At 38.1% G+C, this 21,548-nt stretch overlaps 1 protein-coding gene across 1 annotated transcript in view; it reads left to right on the forward strand.

The window, feature by feature from the left end:
* PAX1 (paired box 1) overlaps positions 1-6,172 on the forward strand; it is an 11,581-nt gene extending 5,409 nt beyond the window's left edge. The window contains exon 5 of the mRNA XM_063919803.1: positions 5,529-6,172. Coding sequence (XP_063775873.1) covers positions 5,529-5,620 — 92 coding nt within the window. The 3' untranslated portion in view covers positions 5,621-6,172. The remainder of the gene's footprint in view (positions 1-5,528) is intronic.
* The last annotated feature ends 15,376 nt before the right edge of the window (positions 6,173-21,548 follow it).

The following is a 21,548-nucleotide window of genomic DNA, read 5'->3' on the forward strand; positions in this document are numbered from 1 at the left end:
CTCTATAAAACTGCACTAAAAGACCTCATTGTACTGGATATGTGAAACAAAAACATGTCTTCTTTTATGATTTGGAAACATTTTATAAGAATCAGATGCTTTGATTCAATCCAGAATGTCTTCGGTTTGGACAGCGGTATCATTTCTGATACACACGAGGAACAAATACAGTATGTGCGCTGACTCGGCTGATACATTGCAATTCAGTATTGTAACAGAGTATTTTAGTGCATACGGTTTTGTGTTTGGTTGCAGTCAGCCGGGGTGCAGACAGTAGCAGGTGGGTGTACTATAATGATGTATATTGTTGTATCAGGAGTACAAGCCGATGCAATAAACTGGAAGCAAAAAATGAATAAATACATATTATAGAGAATAAAACTGGTGCAGAATCTGGAGCACAAACTGGTGCAATAAATTGAGAAGATAAAGGTGGCAATGTGTGATGTAAGCGAGCTATGTCTAGGGGTGCCAGGACACGGTGTCACAGTCTGCTTATGGACATTAATGTAATTCAGTTTATACTGTTGGTTTATAGAGATTTTTTCAGTTTTGAGAGCAAAGAAATCAGAAAGCAAAGAGGACAGAAGGAGCAGTTACTGTAGCTGAAAATAATAAAACTACTCAAATACAGGAATATACAAATCCGTCTTAGAAATGTACAGTTAGTGTAGTACGGTATATAAAGTCAGCTAGGTAGTAAGTTAGTATGTAATTTATACAAAGACATGTCTAAATAACTGCAACCATCTTCTCTCAACTCATACAAACACCTAGCTTGTATGATCTATGTTATCTATAAGGTAGATAGTACATGGATTTACAGCTGCTGTACAATTCCAGTAATCCTGGGACTTGTAGTTCCTGGGGAGCCACAGGTTGCATTAGTCTGTTATAACCAGACATTATTTCCTTACCATTTATTCTTTATATTCCTATGTTTGCCAAATCCCAGCATCATCTCACCATTATATTATAACCTATGTCTCCATGATTTCTCAGTTGCGTTCCATCATTCTCTCACTCTCACCTTATTCCCATCTCTCCCTGTGCTGCATCTCTAGCCCTCTCTGTACACATCCACATATCCTCCCTCCTACATAACAATCCTTCTCTTCCCTGGGAAACTGGATACATTTAGAAAACAAATACAAATAAAACAAAAGAATTAAGAACATGTATGCTTTCATCCCAAGAAATAATATCTTCAATCATTACGTCAGCATGTTGCTAAAGCACCTCCACTGTCAATAAACACAATTTAATTTTATTTTGTATATATTCAGATTTGTATTATTGTTGTTCAAGTGCAGTGTCACAATAACTCATTATTTTTATAATACCAGACTACTTTTATTATTGCGGAAGGTTATTGTCAAATACATACATAAATGCATTATTTCTCTGGCTAAAATGTGGACATATGTTCTAACTTCATTTTAACAGTGGCACAAAATAATTTATATCCAAAATATGTTCATATATAATGAATGTATGCAAGAATGTACATCTGTATCTATCTATCTATCTATCTATCTATCTATCTATCTATCTATCTATCTATCTATCTATCTAGCTATGTGCGTGCATCACTGAGGAAGGTTCAAATGAAGAATTGAAAAGCTGAAATATATTTACTATTTGTAGACGCAAATAGTTTCCGCTGCAAAGTCCTCTGAGTGCCACTGCTCCTGGTTTCATTATTATTTATTTGTGTGTGTGTGTATATATATATATATATATATATATATATATACATATATATATATGTTGCAGTTAAGTCCGGCACTCCAATTAAAAAAACAACTTGACCTGGTGCCCTCACTGAACGAAGATGAGTGTATACATACAGAAGGTGCTGCATTCAAGGCTATGGTGGTCACCTGTACATTTCTTTTCTCCGTGGAGCCTTGAGTGCCGCACCTTCTGTAGATAGATGTATATATATATATATATGTGTGTGTGTGTGTGTGTGTGTGTGTGTGTGTGTGTGTGTGTGTGTGGGTGTAGCAAAGTGATACAGCGCCACTTGTGGGATATGATCTCAGTAATGAAAAGTTTACTAAAAATGCTAAAAACACACAAAACCTCATTAGAGGTGCCTGTCACCCCTTAAGATTGCAATACTGGTACAGTACTGCTGAAGAGAGTATATAATGGGGGGATAAGGGTACCGGCGACTATTGTTGGTTAAAAGAACATATACTAAAACTTATAATTTATGAGCCAAAAAATATAAAATTAAACAGACAGTTTTTAATAATAATAATGCATAAAAAATGGGATAAAACATAAAAGTTTGCCAAATATTGATAAAAACATAAAGGTCAGATAAGGAGTTATAACTTAACTTAAAATAGGCAAGGGGGTCACTGCAGGGAATCCAACGCGTTTCGTCACACCAGACTTCTTCAAGGGGTAGGGACAGAATGAGATTGCATGCCTATTTATACCCCTGGCAATACTATCCCTGCAGTGACCCCCTTGCCTATTTTAAGTTAAGTTATAACTCCTTATCTGACCTTTATGTTTTTATCAATATTTGGCAAACTTTTATGTTTTATCCCATTTTTGATGCATTATTATTATTATTAAAAACGGTCTGTTTAATTTTATATTTTTTGGCTCATAAATTATAAATTTTAGTATATGTTCTTTTAACCAACAATAGTCGTTGGTACCCTTATCCCCCCATTATATATATATATATATATATATATATATATAGATATATATATATATATATATATATTTAAAACCACAATCTGGCACTCCAAAAGAAACTTGCTGACAGCTACCTATGTGCCCTTGTTATTTTGTAAACAATTCCATATAGGCAAGTGTGACCTGACCAAAAACATGGCACTCCAGGATTTAAAAAAAAAAAAAAAAGTATATTATTATAATATACATACAATTCAGCTCCTATGGCTTAGAATTCCAGAGAACCTCTAAGCCATAGGAGCTGAATTGTATGTATTTGTGACCACTATGTTCAACAGAACTCTTAATAATATAGATTTCTTTTGAAAAATCCTGGAGTGCCGTGTTTTGTAGTCAGGTCACAGGTAGTTGGAATTATATATATATATATATATATATATATTTATTATATATACATACAATTGGTGGTCCGGCTCTCCCGTCAGTGATACTTATGCGCCGGGTGCCTGAACGAGGAAGTGACAGCAGCAACAGATGGATGGTACGGCACTCCAAGCGTCTTAAAAAAATCAGTCTTAAACCAGCATAAAGATTGACAACGTTTCAGTGCTTTTATTGTAGCACTTTCGTCAGGTCAGCATCATGCTGACCTGACGAAAGTGCTACAATAAAAGCACTGAAACGTTGTCGATCTTTATGCTGGTTTAAGACTGATTTTTTTTAAGACGCTTGGAGTGCCGTACCATCCATCTGTTGCTGCTATATATATATATATATATATATATATATATATATATATATATATATATTTATAAAATATACAATATATATGCAATCCAATTATCTGGCATCCTCCTTCAAAAGCTGCATCTGCCATGGTGCATGTGAAATATAGACATATAGAACCAAATTACAACACTTGTCAGTCTTTGTCTCCACATCAAATACAGCTCAGTCAGTCGAAAAAGCTTGCAACGTTTCAGGTTTAATACCTGACACCAGGCAACATGGATATATATATATATATATATATATATATATATATATACATAGATGTATAGAGGAAATGGGCACTCCAGTGTGCAATGTTTTATCAAGGGTGCTAGGACATAGTAGTCGCAACTTGAGTATATGGAAAAATGTCACTCCATGTTGTGATTCAAGCAATAAAGGGTTTATTTACAGCATTTTAAATATACAGTGATGATTCGGGTGGCAGAGTGCCCTTTCTTAAGCTACCCAACTTGAGAAAGGGCACTTGGCTGCCCAAAATGTCACTGTATATTTCAGATGCTGTAAATAATCACATTGGTCTTTTAATCAAAACTTTTTATATATATATATATATATTAGTGATGATATATATTAGTGATGATATACATATATATATATATATATATATATATATATATATATATATAAACATAAGAACGAAGCGGCACTCCAAGACTTCATACAAAGTGAAAGGTTTAGTGAAAAATCATCACATCATAGCTTCAATGTTTTGGGGAATTAAACCCCATCATCAGTGTTCCCCAAAACGTTGAAGCTATTATGTGACGATTTTTCACTAAATCATTCACTTTCTAAGAAGTTTTGGAGTGTCACCTCATTCTTTGGTTAATGCAAGTGGGTCATCACTCCACAGGAGGGCACGCAAGCAAGGTTTACTTGTTGGGGTACATGCTGCCCTGCTGGAGTGCTGGGTTTGGACTAATTTTATTTATATATACAGGTTGAGTATCCCTTATCCAAAATGTTTGGGACCAGAAGTATTTTGGATATCGGATTTTTCAGTATTTTTGAATAATTGCATACCATAATGAGATATCATGGCGATGGGACCTAAGTCTAAGCACAGAATGCATTTATGTTTCATATACACCTTATACACACAACCTGAAGGTAATTTAAGCCAATATTTTTAATAACTTTGTGCATTAAACAAAGTGTGTGTACATTCACACAATTCATTTATGTTTCATATACACCTTATACACACAGTCTGAAGGTCATTTAATACAATATTTTTAATAACATTGTGTATTAAACAAAGTTTGTGTACATTGAGCCATCAGAAAACAAAGGTTTCCCTATCTCACTCTCACTGAAAAAATTCCGTATTTTGGAATATTCCGTATTTCTGAATATTTGGATATGGGACACTCAACCCATATATATATATATATATATATATATATGTGTGTGTGTGTGTGTGTGTGTGTGTGTGTGTGTGTGTGTGTGTGTGTGTGCGTGTGTGTGAAGATCCCAGAGGGGATTGAAACATTGAGAGGGAATCACTATGCTTGATGTATAACATGTGTTCACTGATGATGGATTAAAGGTATATTCTTATGATATTTGGTGAGTGGGTCTTTAAGCTTTTGTACCATGTATTGGATAAAGATGTGTGTTACTGAGTGCTGACCAATACACATGTGAAGAGTGCACACCTGCAAATGAACCTACAGTACCATGAGTGCTAGACTTTATTTGAATATATATCCATTAAGTCAACACTTGCGTGTAAATATCCATTATTGTGCTGGAGTAGCAACCCAAAACAGTCCGGCAAGATATATATACACATATATATATATATATATATATATATATATATATATATATATATATATATATATATTAAGACACACACATGCTTACATGATACACATAGTGTACACAGCTATATGAGCCTATTCAGAGTTTTTCATATTTTGTTCAAACATTGATGAGTTACAATGTTAGATGAAACTATTACTAAGGGTTAAATACGTATTTACATTCCACAGTTTCAGGGTTTTACCTTTTACTGGCAGCGTTGGCTTCCATTATATCTTTTAATCTTTCTCTCTGTTTTTCAGTTATGAACAGAAAGCAAATCAATCCCATCATTAAACATCACGATGCCTTGAACAGTGTACATGGACTATCAATTCCAGCCTCATCCACTTAACAACACTTAACAATTCACTGAATCTATAGACTTCATGGTGGCTACAGAAAACAGGTCAGGCACAAACTCTGAAACTAAATGTGGTTCCTATGGTGGCAAGAAGGTTGACTGTAGGAAAAGTCCACAATGTCAACGACTAAAACTTTTTCACAGAGGACTAACAAAAGCGGAGCAAGGTGAGGAACGATGTGGAGATTGGATGAACTGTTTACCTTGGAAAAATGAGGCTAATGCTGAAAGCCCTTCTCTCCACCCAGTTATTTGCTGTCTCCTCTCGTCTTCCCTCACATCTCATTGTATTCCCCTCTCATCAATGTCTACTAGTTTACAATCTGCATTGGAAAGAGGATTTTTTTTCTGGCTGGTTCTAGACACTGATTTTTAATGCTTGTTAGGGGGATATTTCAAATTTTTCCAAATGGTTGGAATAAACTGTATGATGTGAAGCAATCTTTGTGAGTGTATTGTATATCCTAGATTGTAAATGTACAAAATAAATAACAGCATTTTATTTTATATTTTTATAAACATAAATATCATAAATAAATGGAATAAGACAAGGATTACTGTTTTAATGTTTGGTGTTTTACTCACTGTAATTAGGATAAGAGGTCAGCTTTAGATAATATGTGTTTATAATATCAAAACAATCTTCTTCATGGGATTTATAAAAGCATTTAAATTTCCCTGGTTATTGGGTCGATCTTATGTCCATGTTCAGATGAAGTTGGGTTTTGAAACATAAAAACATAAAATACAAAAATAACATTGATCTGGTGATTGAAGCAGTTAAGTACAGGAGAGTTAACCTATCCTCAGCTGCTGGGGAGAACACACCGGTGGGGGGAGATCCAGCGTAAAGCTTTTAGATCAACAAATCCGAATACTCCTCTCACCTGTTTAGCCTGGTGTGAAACAAGATATGATTGTTTTCTTTCCCCGATAGCTTGCAGAAGTGAGTGGCGATCTGCTGAGCTGAGAAAAGATACAGGCATTAGAAAATATTCACATCTTTAGTAAATTGCTTTGCATTTTAGAGCAAAAATACATTATCTGTATTGAGGAGTAAGAAGTAGGATGTTCATTAGCTATTAAAATCAATCTATTACATAATTTATTCATACACATACACACACACACATATATATATATATATATTTTTTTTTTTTCTGTATGTGTATGTAGTTCATAGAAGAAAAAAGCTGATTATTTTTATGTTACAATGCTTTTAAAAAATGACATATGTACTTTCCATCACAAATAAAAGCAGGGGTCAGCAACCCCTCGGCACATATGCAAGTGGCACACCTAAGATTTGGTAGATATGCCAGCTAGGACCAATTTGAAGTTCATGGATTAGGCCTCAATATTTTATAATTAAAAGAGCAATTTGTTGACTCATGTAGTTATTGATTGCAAACAATGATAGCAAGGCTAAACAGACTATTAACCTATATATAAGCTATTAAAATGTGTAATGTTTAATTGTAGGTCCCGCCATTATTAATTGTAAGCTACATGAAATATGAAATAATGAATCAAATGTATCTAATGCATACATATTCTGAATAAATAAATAAATATATATATATATATATATATATATATATATATATACATATATACAGAACAAATGAGGCGGCACTCGGAGTCTGATGCAAATAGTGAATAGTGTATTGGCAAAAGAGTTGACGTTTCGGGGACGTGCTCCCCTTCCTGAGGAAGGGGAGCACGTCCCCGAAATGTCAACTCTTTTGCCAATACACTATTCACTATTTGCATCAGACTCCGAGTGCCGCCTCATTTGTTCTGCATTGGTATTCTGGGGCAGTCCCCCAGGTGGAAGGCACAGGAGCAAGAAATAATTTTTTGCCATTACAGGAGTGCTGGAGTTTCTACGTGGGATATATATATATATATATATATATATACAGATATATAGATATATAGATAGATAGAAGCATATGAAAGGGCAAATGCTGGATAATGCCGGGGTGCTTTTGACAATAATATAAAGATGCAGGTATTACAAAAGGAAATAGCAGCACTCATCTGGACTTATAAAAATTTAAAAGCTGTGCTTTATTTCAGCCAACGTTTCGAGGCCCATAAGCCTTTCATCAGGGTGCATCCTATGTGTATTTGTTCTACAGTATTTGGTTTTTGCCATTTTCTTTTATTTGCATGAAAATAATGTTATGCCATCAGCACTGATATTTATTTAACATTTTCTCACATTTTCTAATATATTTTTAAACTGCTCTAATATTATTTCTTCTGAGTAAAACTTTTACACTTCTTCTGAGTGCAATTAATTATTTTCATCATATTGTGCTTGTTGCATGGTTGCGGTATAATTAAGGATTAAATAAAATGTATATACAGCATAGTTTGAGAGTTGCCACCTTTATGATTAATAATCAAAAATATTGACTTTGAAAGGTTTTGAATACTGTTGTTGATAATACTTCATTGTCACAACGTTACTATTTTGCTTTATGTTCACCAGGGGCTGATCTACTGTGAAACTAATGAAGCTTAAGCTTCAGGGCCCCTAATCCCAGAGGGGCCCTGAATTAATTTTTTTCTTCAATGACTGAATTTTTCAACAAAATCAAAGGAGTTTTTAAAGTGCCATTTTAACACCAAAAATCTGATTTTCACTTCTTGTTTTTATACTGTATGATTATAGCTCATCACCAATAACATCATGACAAACAGGCTTCTAGTACAGCATAGCCGCTATTACAGCTTGGATGTGTGTTGCTTAGTACTGCTGGAGCTGCTGGGAGTTGTAGTCTAGCTCTGCGATTTGCACTCTTTAAACAGCGTGAAACATTTATCCGCCTTAAACTACAATTCCCTACAGCCTGCAGAGCTTCTCTTTGTGACATTCCCAGGAATGGCGGAGCCTCAGAGGGCATGTCCTAGGGAGGAAGCTGGGAGCAATGAAAGGTGAGATGGGTGGTCTTCAGTATGCCTACTGACGGGATCCCGGCGCACAGTATACCAGCGCCGGGATCCCGACAGCCGGCATACTGACACTTATTCTCCCTCGTGGGGGTCCACGACCCCCCTGGAGGGAGAATAACATAGCATGGCGCGCGTAGCGCGCCACCGTGCCCATAGCGTGGCGAGCGCAGCGAGCCCGCAAGGGGCTCATTTGCGCTCGCCACACTGTCGGTAAGCCGGCGGTCGGGCTCCCGGCGCCGGTATGCTGGTCGCAGGGAGCCCGACCGGCTGCATATCGTAGTGAACCCGGTGAGATATAGCCCAGGACAAGGAGGCATCTAATAAGGTAATTTTGCTGGTGCTGAGCAGTGTCCTCACAAGGGCACCAAAGCCGTTTGGACTTTGTTGGATGTTGCCCTATTGTTGCTGGTTGTGAAGAGGCCCCCAATACAGTTCAAGCTTCAGGGCCCCAAAAATGTAGGGCCGCCACTGATGTTCATTATGTTTATTTAGACACAAATTCTAATAGCAGAACACTCTGCAGTTTAATAAATTAATTCATTTAGTTGTTATAATATCCAGATTCTCAAAGGTTTTAATGTTTTAGTTGTTAAATTATGGCATTTACACCGTGGGAGAGGTTCATAATGAGTGCGCTCATAAGGTGCGTTTTGCTGCTTAAATTCACATTTTACTTCTGTGCATGTGCACAAAGCTCTACTTATGTCTGTGGCCATCTGGACAACCAATCACACCCTGGGCTTGGGACCACTAGTGGCTCCTTACAAATGAAGAGGGGGGATGGGTAAGGAGGGGAGGGGGGGGGGGGGGGGGCATGTAAATGTGGCCAAATTACAATATTGGCACTTTGGCGGAAATGCGACCTATGAAGACCGGGACATAGATTTATATGATGCTTAACCTCTATGCAAGTTAAAAGAAAAATTATAACAATGTCAATCTGCTGTTTTTGCAATGTGTGAATAACTGGCTGGATCTTGTATTTATGACAAGTCATCATGGCTCCCAAATGTTTTTAGTTTAGAATACAATTTATGGATACGGTTTAAATTGCATCCAATTCTACATGACCCCCTTGTAAAATAAGTACCAACAATGCAGCACTAAGAGTGAAGTATCAGTAATGGGTGTACCCATGTTCTTCAATAGTTACGCCTCCGGAGTCCCATGTCGGCAGCTGCAGTGCTGCACAGATCATCAGGAAAATAGTGTGGCAGCCATTTTCCAGTAATTTGCACATGCACAGTAGAAAAATTGCTGGGAAAGTGTTCTCAACACCATTTTCCTGGAGCCCTGCGCATGTGACTTTAGCATGGTTCCAGGGTCTACTCCCTTGTGCCGCCAGCTAGAGAGGAGGGGGCCCAGACATAGACTGCATAAAAGCCTCCTCATCTCTTTATGTGCCCCTAAGTACTACCATCATTGAGCAACTGCTGAGCAGATCTAGGAATTCAAAGGAGCTTCAGGAGACTTATTTTAAGATAACTGAAAATTTGGGGTTTGTCAAAGATTGTATTAAGATTACAAACTAGAATTTGCTTTACAGTTTATTGCAATCCTAAAACTGCATCACAAAGTGTCATTACATTGTCAGTGATCCCTTTGAAATAGAGTCCTTTTTAAGACAGTCCACATTTAGTTTTTCATAACGTAAGCAGCTTATACACACATGGTTGTATGTCAGATTATTTTAAAGTTATGCGTACTCTACTCTTTACAATGTTTATACCATTAAAGCTTTCAATAAAAACAAAAAGATTCATTTAAAAAAAAAATATATATATATCAAGGAAAGAGCAGCGGCACTCCGGATTCCAAATAAGAACTCATAGCAATACCTTGTTGCAGATTAGGCCACATGATGTTGCTATGGGTTCTTTTTTGGAGTCCGGAGGGCCACTGCTCTTTATTATGCAAAATAGTTCTGCTCCGTGCTGTTACATGCTGAGAACACCCAGCAGAGTAATACCATTGTGAAATTACCTGAGTGCCGGATACTGGGATTCTTATTTATATATATATATATATATATGATGAAAAAAAGAAGTTGCGCTGTGTAATTGGAAAATCGTCTTGCAATACTATGTTATTATATATATATATATATATATATATATATATATATATATACAGAGAGAGAGAGAGAGAGAGAGAGAGATGTTTTTTTGGGAAGCGCTCTCATTCAATAAATGTTTTTTATCAAGGATATGGACAGAGAATAGATTGTGTCCCTATATACAAATATAACCAATGTATAAAAACAGTTTTTATTGAAATTAGAATAAAATATTCCAAAATTAATTTGCATTATCTTAATACTTCAAACAGATGTCAACAATTTGAGGGCTTGCAAGCCCTATTTAACTCTCTGTTAAAAATAGTGTTTCACCCAATGTGTTTTGTCTATGGCGACTTCTTCAGGGGTGTTAGTTCTCAGATAATTGAATTTTCATCTAGCAATGATAAGGATAATTTTCTCAGATGGAAATTTAAAAAAAATGGCACCACATACAAGGGCAGGCTATTGTGCTGGATATATAGAGATTGTTCTCACATGAATTCTCAAAAATGGATATTTTCAATTTCGTGAGACCCTGTCCACATAGCTTGTGGTCACTATCATAAGAAACACTTTGCATTTGGACTTCAGACCACACAGAGGTGATTGATTGCTGCTGGTCAATACAAGATTTGACAACTAATAAGAACTTCAATACAATTTCTTACGATATATATATATATATATATATATATATATATAAATTGCAAATAGTCCCGGCACTCCCCTTAAAGGTGATGTGTTTGCTGCGGTGCCCTCCTGGTGGAAACTCCTCTCCACTATGTAGTGTGAAGATATGGCGGCGGCACTCAATCAGACTTAGCAACTGCAGTAAATAGATTTATTGCAGTTGCTAAGTCTGATTGAGTGCCGCCGCCATATCTTCACACTATATATATATATATATATATATAAAATATATGCACCTGTGATGTTCTAATACAACTACTTTTTTTCATCTTTAAAGTCCCGGAGTGCAGCTGTTTATTTGCTTCTTTAATGTTCCTGTTACGAAGGGCACCAGGGCAGATTACTATGGGAGTGCCGGACTATCTACAGTATATATATATATATATATATATATATATATATATATATAATTTTTTGTTTTTATGTTTTACATGGCATCACCAAGCACAAAACATGGAAAATGACAGAGAAAATGACTAAAGTGTAAATAATACAATATAAAAAGGTTCAAACTAACGGTGCCAGGGCAAAACTCGTACAGTGGTATGATACAACTAAATGAGTGACAGTTATTAACAGTAACACTGTTGCCAGTAAGCCAGTACCTGGGAAAGGAGGTCGGAAAGAATCAGTCACTGACTGCCTCTGACTGTGAGTGGGATTCTACTGGAAACAAGGATTGCGCAGGGGGAAAACCAAGGAATGGAGCGCACTGCTTGTAAGAGTTAACAGTCTAAGGGCTAGATGTATCAAAGCTTGGAAAGAGAAACAGAAAGATGTAAAGGACTAACCAATCAGCTTTTAACTGCTATTTTACGGGATTTGTTTGAAAAATAACATGACAGACATGAGCTGATTGGTTGGTACTTTATATCTCTCCACTTTATCTCTCTCCAATCTTTGATATAACTCCCCCAATGATTCCTTATCAGCAGTGTTTCCCAACATTGATCCCCAAGGCACACTAATAGTCTAGGTTTTGGGGATATCCATGCTTGAGCACAGATGGTTAAATCAAAATAACTGAGGTACTAATTAAGTCACCTGTGCTCAAGCATAGCTATATGTAATACTTGGACCATTAGTGTGGTTTTCAGTTTGCCGGCGGCCGGGCTCCCGACAACCAGCATACCGGCACCAGCATACCGACAGCTTTTCTCCCTCTTGGGGGTCCACGACCCCCCTGGAGGGAGAATAGATAGCGTGGTGCGCAAAGCGCGCCACCGTGCCCACAGCGTAGTGAGCACAGTGAGCCCGCAAGGGGCTCATTTGTGCTCGCCCAGCTGTCAGTATGCCGGCGGTCGGGATTCTGGCGCCGGTATGCTGGCCGCCGGAAGCTCGACCGCCGGCATCACATACTACACCCGCTTTGAGGACCAGGGTTGGGAAACACTGGCTAAGGGTTTTGGAGGATAAAACTGCAATGTAAAGTGGGAAGAGGTGGCAGATCCTTGGACGTAAGAAATATACAAAAAAACCATAGCTTTTGGGTTTTTTTTTTAAATATATTTTATAGATCTATCACATTCCAGTCATTCAACTCTTTTCATATGTATCTTTAATCCCGTACTTATTTTAGATTTTTGTTGCATGTCTCATTTTCTCATAATTACCTCTTTATGATCATTTTACGTCACTTTTACATGGTTTTGTTGTAGCTGTCAGTGAACATATATTTTCAGAGCTCCTCAAACAAATGTCAGCATTAGCAGGTAAAAATGATATCATAAAAGGTATCTGAAAGCAAGAATTAATGATAGGAAAAATAAGAGTCAATCAGCTATATTTACAAAGAGCAGGGTTGTCAAAGCCACCAGTTTTTGGCAGTTTTGCCTGTGTGATTTACATACATTATTGTGCAAAATAAGATTAGAATCAATTACTTTTGTTGTTAGAAATCATGGATAATAAAGTAATGTTGAATGCCACTCCCTCAATATATAACTGTCTGTGTTTGAATTTAACTGATTTAATCATTGATTTGTGCAGATTATGCGGACGACCAGACCCTCTTGTCCTCGGCACTGGAGGGGTTAATGTATGAGGCACAAGATGAAATTATAACATAGTATTGCAAGACGATTGTCCAATTACACGGTGCAACTCATTTTTTTTTTAAATCATAGAACACTTTCAAAATGTGTTACGTGAGGGCAGGGATTGTTCTTAACTACAAACAGACAGAGTCAAGCGAGGCAAAATCTGCTTCGTGAATTTGACAACATGCAATCAAATTGGCAAGTACTTAACTATACCATCGTTTGTCATTATTATGCCCCCTCTTTCGCATTACATCACCCTTTCCTACTTTTCAGTCACATATAAAATACCCTTATTTCCTTGATTATTATGTAAAGTGCATTTCTTTATTTTTTTGTTCCTGTGTGAAGATATAAGGTCACTGGAATTTTTATGGCCACAAAACTCCTTGATGACTTCTAATATCCATAACAATTAAAGTTCAGAATACAATATACTCTATTCATATATGCCATTGTTGCTGACTGGACCTCATCTCAAGTCAGAGGCATAACAAGTCATTTGTGGGCCCCATAGTACCATATGTAAAGGCACCATATACTGCCCAATGGCAACAAAACCTGGGACAGAAAAGAAAGACAGGCTCCAGCTTTGGGCCCCATAGCAGCTGCCCTCCTTTCACCTATGGAAGTTACACCCTAGTCTCAGCTCTGCATATGGTCATAAATATGCTATTTTTCTGTGTACTTTTTATATCATTTATTTTCCATTTGCCGACAAACTCAGCATCAGCCATTTACACTGTTATTTATGTTACAGGTAAGAAGCAGGGTTAGGAAGTCTTTGGCTTTGGAGTCCACTTGCCCCAATGTACATTGTATACAGGTTGTTCTCAAGGTGTGCACAGACCATCCCAATTATTCCCTATCCAATATGTAACAGGAAAGGTGGAAGCATATGCATTGTCTCTTTCCTTTTACTATACACATCTAGGCCTAATGTGGGCAGCAATCGTACTATGAAGCAAGTTTCACTATCCACACTGCACTCTGGATGTAATGAGAAATAAATTATTAGTTTCATAGTTGGTGTCACCTGCAATTCCTCCAAAAGACATAGGGGTCTATTCATGAAGCAGTGAAAAGTGTGGAGAAGTGAACCAGTGGAGAAGTTGCCCATGGCAACTAATCAGCATTGAAGTAACATTTATAATTTGTATACTATACAATTGTATGGAGCAGCTGATTGGTTGCCATGGTCAACTTCTCCTCTGGCTCACTTCTCCGCTATTTTCACTGTTTCATGAATAGACCCCATAATTGCTGTACATTTACCTGAATGATTTCCAGACCAGCTGCACTGCATCAGATTAGTAGAACCAGTGTGATCCTTTAGGCTTTGAAACACTTGGTAGTAGATTTGATTTGGGCTTTATTCAATGCTATGGGGAAGATTAATCAAACCTTCTAAAGAGCACAAGTAGGGGTGTTGCCCATAGCAGCCAATTAGATTCTAGCAATATATATTTTTTTTTACAGTACACTAGATAATTGAGAGCTTCAGTCTGATTGGTTGATATAGGTAACATCTCCAACCGTCTTCTTTTGAAGGTTTGATAAATCTCTCCCATGGTATGGTATTAACTGAGAATGGTTACTTCTCCCAGGACATAAAGGCCTGACAGCTGACAATGAAGCAAGTTATTGGGGTGGGATGTCACTGACGTTCCAGTATTCGGGTAGACATTGCATAAGTGAATGGAAGCACCAGCCCGGACACTCACTATACTGACACTTTTTTTTTTCCAGTCACCTATCCATTTCTATGTAAAAGAGCCACCTGAGGCAATGTACTCAATTTAGGTCATGCCTAGGGTTGCCAGATCATCCCTTTAATCCTGGAGACCTGTGATTTGCACAGGTTTTGTGGCTGATTAAAACCAGGTGGAATGCAGGCTTGAATTTAATCAGCCACAGAACCTGTATTATTCACAGGTCTCCAGGATTAAAGGGATGACAACCCTAGTCATGCCCCCAGAGAGAGATGGTGTTTATTCTTATGCTGCCTGTGCTAATAGAAGTATATAAATATGCATAAAAATCAGAATACTATAAGTAACTGTTTTATTTAGTCTCCTAGTCTTTAGTATTAAGACCAGCAATATTTGGTTGGGGGGCGATGTCACAGAACACGCAGGCAGTGACCATAGGCACTATGTCAGCACAGAAATAACAACTATTCTGTCTCAGTAACACCTTTTAAATTGTCCCTAGCAAAAATCCTAACCCAAAGCATGTCTGGACCCACTCCACAAAGATCTGGCATTTAGTAGGAAGTGCAGACGTTTATTATATAAGGAGACACTGATGTAAAAAATGAAATCACACAAACAGAAGAAAAAACTATTTGCTAATTTATAGAAGGCACACTCACAAATATCAGGGGAGCATACAAAAATACCTACAAAACAAGCATACACTGCAGTCAGCTCAGTACATGATACTGGAGGCTGCAAGCACACACCCTCCAAAATTTTACACATGAAAACTGGTACAAATCAGGAAAGGGGCGTGGCCACAGGTAAAATGGGTGTGGCCACGCCCCCTTTCCTATACTTTCAATGTTAATTTGGAGAGTTAAAAATCGGTACAAAGCCCTTTTTGGCAGGTACAGACCATAACAAAAAGGTACCTGCCAAAAAGGTACCATTGGATGGTATGAAAGCAACATGTGCAAAAATGTATACACACAGTGGAGAGCTGCTGTATCATAAAAAACAAGACTGCAAGACGTATGAAGCTCTATCACATGTTTTCCTGCTGTATATATCAAATAAAAAGTAAAATAGTTTCATAAAATCCATGTATGTAACCTGTCTAGTTCTTATGAATTTAGGTAGTATACTTTCTAAAATGTAAAACTTGAATAATGTGGTGTAAGAAATCTGTGTCCACAAATCTGTAAACCACATTTGTCAAGAGCTCGCATCCTTCCTTAGGGTGATACAAAGAGTAGCATTGTCCATCAGCAGTCAAAGTGGAAACAGATCTCCAGGTAATAGTGTAGTCAACAGTGATGGTGACTTTGGGGTACATATACTAAGTGATAAGAGCGGAGAAGTGAGCCAGTGGAGAAGTGCCCATGGCAACCAATTAGCACTGAAGTAACATCTATAATTTGCATACTATAAAATGATACAGAGCTGCTGATTGGTTGATGGGGAATTTCTCCACTGGCTCACTTCTCCGCTCTTATCACTGCTTAGTAAATGTTCCCCTTTGTATTGAAAGTACTTTATGATTCAAATATTATTTAATATGATAATTTAATATTATTTTTTTAAGTATCTAATGTTTTGTCACTGCCGGGTATACATCTGTTATAAGGGTAAAGTGGAGGATCATCTACATCTATAATTGCATCTCAGTTGGACACTTAAGTTCCTGATACATCCATTAACAGCACTATGAAAAATTTTAACTTTCTCTTAAGATTAAACAATATTAAATCTATCAATTAACATCACCACTGTTGGTTTATTTAGGATAGACATTCCTTGCGTCTATCAGAGTGCCCTCTTAAATTAAATAGTTTGGATAGTTTATTTGGTGACACCTGGGCAGGTGTTTTTATTTTGGAGGTGTGGCCAAAACTATGACTTATAAGACATTTTAGCCCATTGGATTAAGTTTAAAGAGCAGAAAATGATTTTTTTTTATTTTTTAGAATTACTAAATTAAGTGTTATCATCAGGCTTTAAAGATTATTTTTAATCTAGTGTTTTTCACAACATCATAACAGGTCTTTTGCTAGGCTTATTTACAGTGGTGCCCAGAAAATGAAATGATATCTAGCCTTGCAAGCTATCTTCTCTTCACAAGTTTATCCTTCCTACTTAATAATTTAACTGACTGCCGTGGTAAAACATTATTCTCCAGTTAAACAGTTTCAGTGATGTGCATACTGTACATTTATTTTTAGTGGTAGTAACTTAACATATTCAATTCATATGTTAATATATATTCCCAGTTTTACTGATTGTCTAAGCAGGCTTGTCGAGCTTTAGGCAAAATGTAAATTTTTTATTGTATCAGCCTGCCACAAATTACAGTACCTAAAATGTTTTAAAAATTTTCATTTTTATATTAATGATCACAATAATAAATGTCTGATAGAACACAGCTACGTATGTCGAAAGCACTGGGGTGTGGTGAGGTCAATGGCTGGGGAGGCACTAGTTAGTATCAGAGCCAGATATCCACACCAATATATGATTTAGTGCTGAGTTTTCACTATACAAATGATTAGAATAATACAAAGATGATATAAATAATACAAAGATGACATTTCTAAAGTATAAATATCTTCTTTTTATTATTTTTATAATTTTTATAGTCAAAACTCTGAAGTATACTACAATATGACAGGTGAGGCTCTGCCTACCCTGACCGTGCGTCACTGGTTGAAAGTACATCGCAGTAACGGAACATGCCGGAGCAGGCCATTCATCAATGAGACAAGTTCCTGCTGAATAATATCTTGCTTGTTGCTATTATTTAGGCAATAAAGTCTAATTTATAGTTTGAAAACCTGTTGTCTAGAACATTCTATTAACCAGAAAAACAGAAAAAGTGAATAATTGCTACTGTTTGGCAGTAATGTCATATTTACCATCAGATTCACTGAGCAATCGTATGGAGCATCGGTAAACATATTAATGAGGAAGGGACAGTGTGGAGAAAAACAGGGTCCTATTAAATATCATTTATATTAGTCATGGTGCTCAAAATCAAATATAAATATTATTATGGAAAATCCTAATCCCAGGAATAAATAGCATGCATGTAAATAATATAATATTATGCCATATTTGACCCTGCCCTAACTTCAGTTTTGTTGATAAGCAATGTCAAATTTTTCTTCCAAAACCCTAATTGATCACATTAAATGCCTGAGAGCTGGAATGGTCCGATAAATTTAATATGCAAATCAGACTCAGGGGAGAGGATTTAAACCTTCTAAAAAGGACGCGTGACGCTGGTTCCACAGCAACAAATCAGATTCTAGCTATCATTTATCTTGTACATGGTATAAACGATACCTAGAATCTGATTATCTGCTCTGGGCAACACCCAGTATCAGACTGGGGCATGAATGGCCCACCGGGGGAAATGCAGAGAAAGGGGCCCCCGTATTTCGGGGTAAGGTCATTATCCATAGAGGCTTGAGTAACTATTATATCTATAGTAAATACTGCTAGTGCATAGTAATGTACAAGATTAATAACAGCAATGCACTGTAGAGAATACACCATAGTGGTTGGGGCTGTTTTGCCGGGATCCCTGCCGGCAGTGATGGGGGTGGGGTGGGGGTGTGTGTGGCGAGTGCAACGAAGCCCCTTGCTGGCTACCTGCGCTTGCCACATTGCAGGCTTGGTGAGTCGGCATGCCAACTGTCTGCATTTTCAGGGGGCGGGATGGAGGTGTTGGTATTGTCCGCCGGTCACATACCTACATCCCCACCATAGTCCTGTGCAGTATTATGTAACATAAAAATGTACATATAATGTTTAATTCAAGTGCATAGTCTAGAACCTGATGCCTAGAGGAGCGAGTGGGCCTTTTGGGCAGTGGGTCCCACCGGGGGTTTCCCCTGTGGGCCAGTACAACCCTGGCAACATCTTCAATTGTCCTGTACAGAAGTTTGATAAATCTCCCATTCAGTTACAGTATATGAAATATATCATTTGGTTCTGTTGGCCACAAGTCTTGTTCTTACCTGCTCATAGCAAATATGTATTTGACAACCCCTCTCCTTTAAAACCTAACTAGTCTATAACAACTGAGGAACAGATTTTCTTTCTTCTTCCCCAAACAGTTACAGTATGTTCTTTTTATCTTAAAAAAAAGTTAAAAGAAATCTAAGTAATAACATAAAAGTGAAACATATTGATTAACAAAACATCCACAGAAGATCATTTGCTGTTATTGCTTTTCATTTATGTTCATACCTCATTTCCAACGCCAATAGAGATAAATGAAAGAACTCCCCTGCTACTGTGATGAGAATGTAATCCACATGCAGAGCCAATGGTGTGCTCACTTTGTAGTTTTAAATCAGTTTCATACGGCAGATTCAGCCATATATCTGAAGCTGATTAACACTTTACAGTCAAGCTGATGAATGCAAAAGACAAAGCACTTATCTACAAGTCATTTATACAGAGTTCTCATTCAGTCATTACACACCTTTAAGAAAAAGCTTTTATAATTTTTGGCCTTTATTGTGTATTCTGCTAATTTCCCAGTTAGCGGTTAAATGGGGAACCACCAGTGAAATAAACATTTCCACAAACAAAAGCTAGGGCTGGACTGGCAACTTAAAGTGGCCCTTTACACAATTCTGAAAGTGGCCCCTTATAGGAAGGACAGAATATACTTTAGGTGAAGGGGTTAGCGCACCACATTTCTAGACATATTAGTGACAGGTGAGGTTAAGGAAACACACCTTCCATTCCCCCCCCCCCTCCAAGATATACTATAAAAACATTTCCTGTTCCCTAGCCACATCTCAGGGGGCATATGATTCCTCTGATTTTGGGAGAACCACATTAGGGAAGAGGTAGGGGTGTTGCTAGACCTATGGGGCCGCATAGTTCAATAGCCTCCCTCCTTACCCCTTGCTGTGCACTTCTCATTGTGGGACAGCCTGGCACTCATCAGTAGTGGATGGCCTCCTCTAACACACAGCCACACCCACAGGTTGCAGCGCAGGGCGTGCAGGGGGGTGGATGGGGTGTTCCAATGGCCATCCACCCTTACATAGTCAGTTTTTTTTTTCTTGAAGCCCGAGGTGCGTGGCTTCTTCACCCAGTGTCTGTGACCAAACGTGCTGGGGGCATAGGTTCTTGGACCCTCTCTGAAAGGAAAAGGGCCCTGTTACTCCCCTACCCCTCAGAGCCAAAAGGCCTACTGAGGGGAAAAAGGGACTGTAGGTTCCCCCTTGCCGAAGCGCAGAGGGACCCTCATGTATCCCCAAGGTTGGCCGAAGCATCCCCCTGGGGATCGAAACAGCCTCTGGCCCTTCCCAAAAGGAGAGGGCCTCGGCAACTAGGGGAGAGGGTGGCCCATAAGGGTCTCACCTAAACCCCTAACAAAAGACTGTGACGTGACACACTAAACAAAAATAAGTGCTGGTGTTGTGCCCAAAAGTGCAAAACACGTGCATGGGTAAATAAATAAATAAGCCCCAGCCAGAAGGCCGGGGGGGGGGGGGGGGGGGTATAAAAAAATTATCCTTGCCCTAGCCAAAAGGCCAGGGCAAAGGAAGTGGGTTCAGACAGGAAGGGTTGAAGTGTTAAGTGCTAAAGTGCCTTAGTGCAAAGGTGGCTCAAAACCCCAGTGCATTTCCAGCACCCCTGTCCCTTCCAGTTCCAGGGGCACAAAACATCTCGAGCTTCAGGCTGCTCCCGACCTCCCAGCCAGACCAAGCTTCATACCCACTCTGTGCCAGGGTCAACCCCCAGTACGAGAGTGGATACTAGACCAGGCATTTCCCGCTCCACATAAGGGGTCCTATTTCAACCCCTAAATAGGCAGCGGATACTAAGCCCGGTTTTTCTCCTCTCTCACCAGAGGCATTGCCACACCCCGGCATGGTACTCCACAAGGTGTTTCTCCATTCCACACTAGGAACCTCTCACGCTCCTAGTATAAGAACAAGTACTCCTCCAAGTGTTTCCCTCGAGCAGGTACTACACTTGATCTTGGCCAAAAGGCCGAAGCCATACACAGTCAGTTAACTAAACAACTGACTATAACCATACTTTCTCAATACTACATTATAGCATACACAATTAAGATTATGGAGATAATCTTTAAAAAAAACACTTTAAAAAAAAAAAAAAAACTTTCTTTGTTACTAATACTTACTATATAATAATGCTCATTCACTTAATTTTATATGTCATCTAAGCAGCCAGATGCAAGCAGATCATTTACAATTATAATGGCTAAGTTTCAAAATGATTTGCTTCGATGGTAAAACTAGTTAACATTGACCATATACCATGGATGGAGGGGGCCCGGCTGCCGCACCCCCTGCACCTTCTATAGGACCAGTCAGTTTAGCCAGCTGTAAGTTATCTGATTGTGAGGAGAAACTGTGCAGCTGCTTCTGGAGTGTCACCTGTGTCACCAGGCCAGTCAAAGGATTGGCAATTACCTC

The sequence above is a fragment of the Pseudophryne corroboree genome, chromosome 4, assembly GCF_028390025.1.
Source record: "Pseudophryne corroboree isolate aPseCor3 chromosome 4, aPseCor3.hap2, whole genome shotgun sequence".
In the NCBI taxonomy this organism is placed as follows: Eukaryota; Metazoa; Chordata; class Amphibia; order Anura; family Myobatrachidae; genus Pseudophryne; species Pseudophryne corroboree.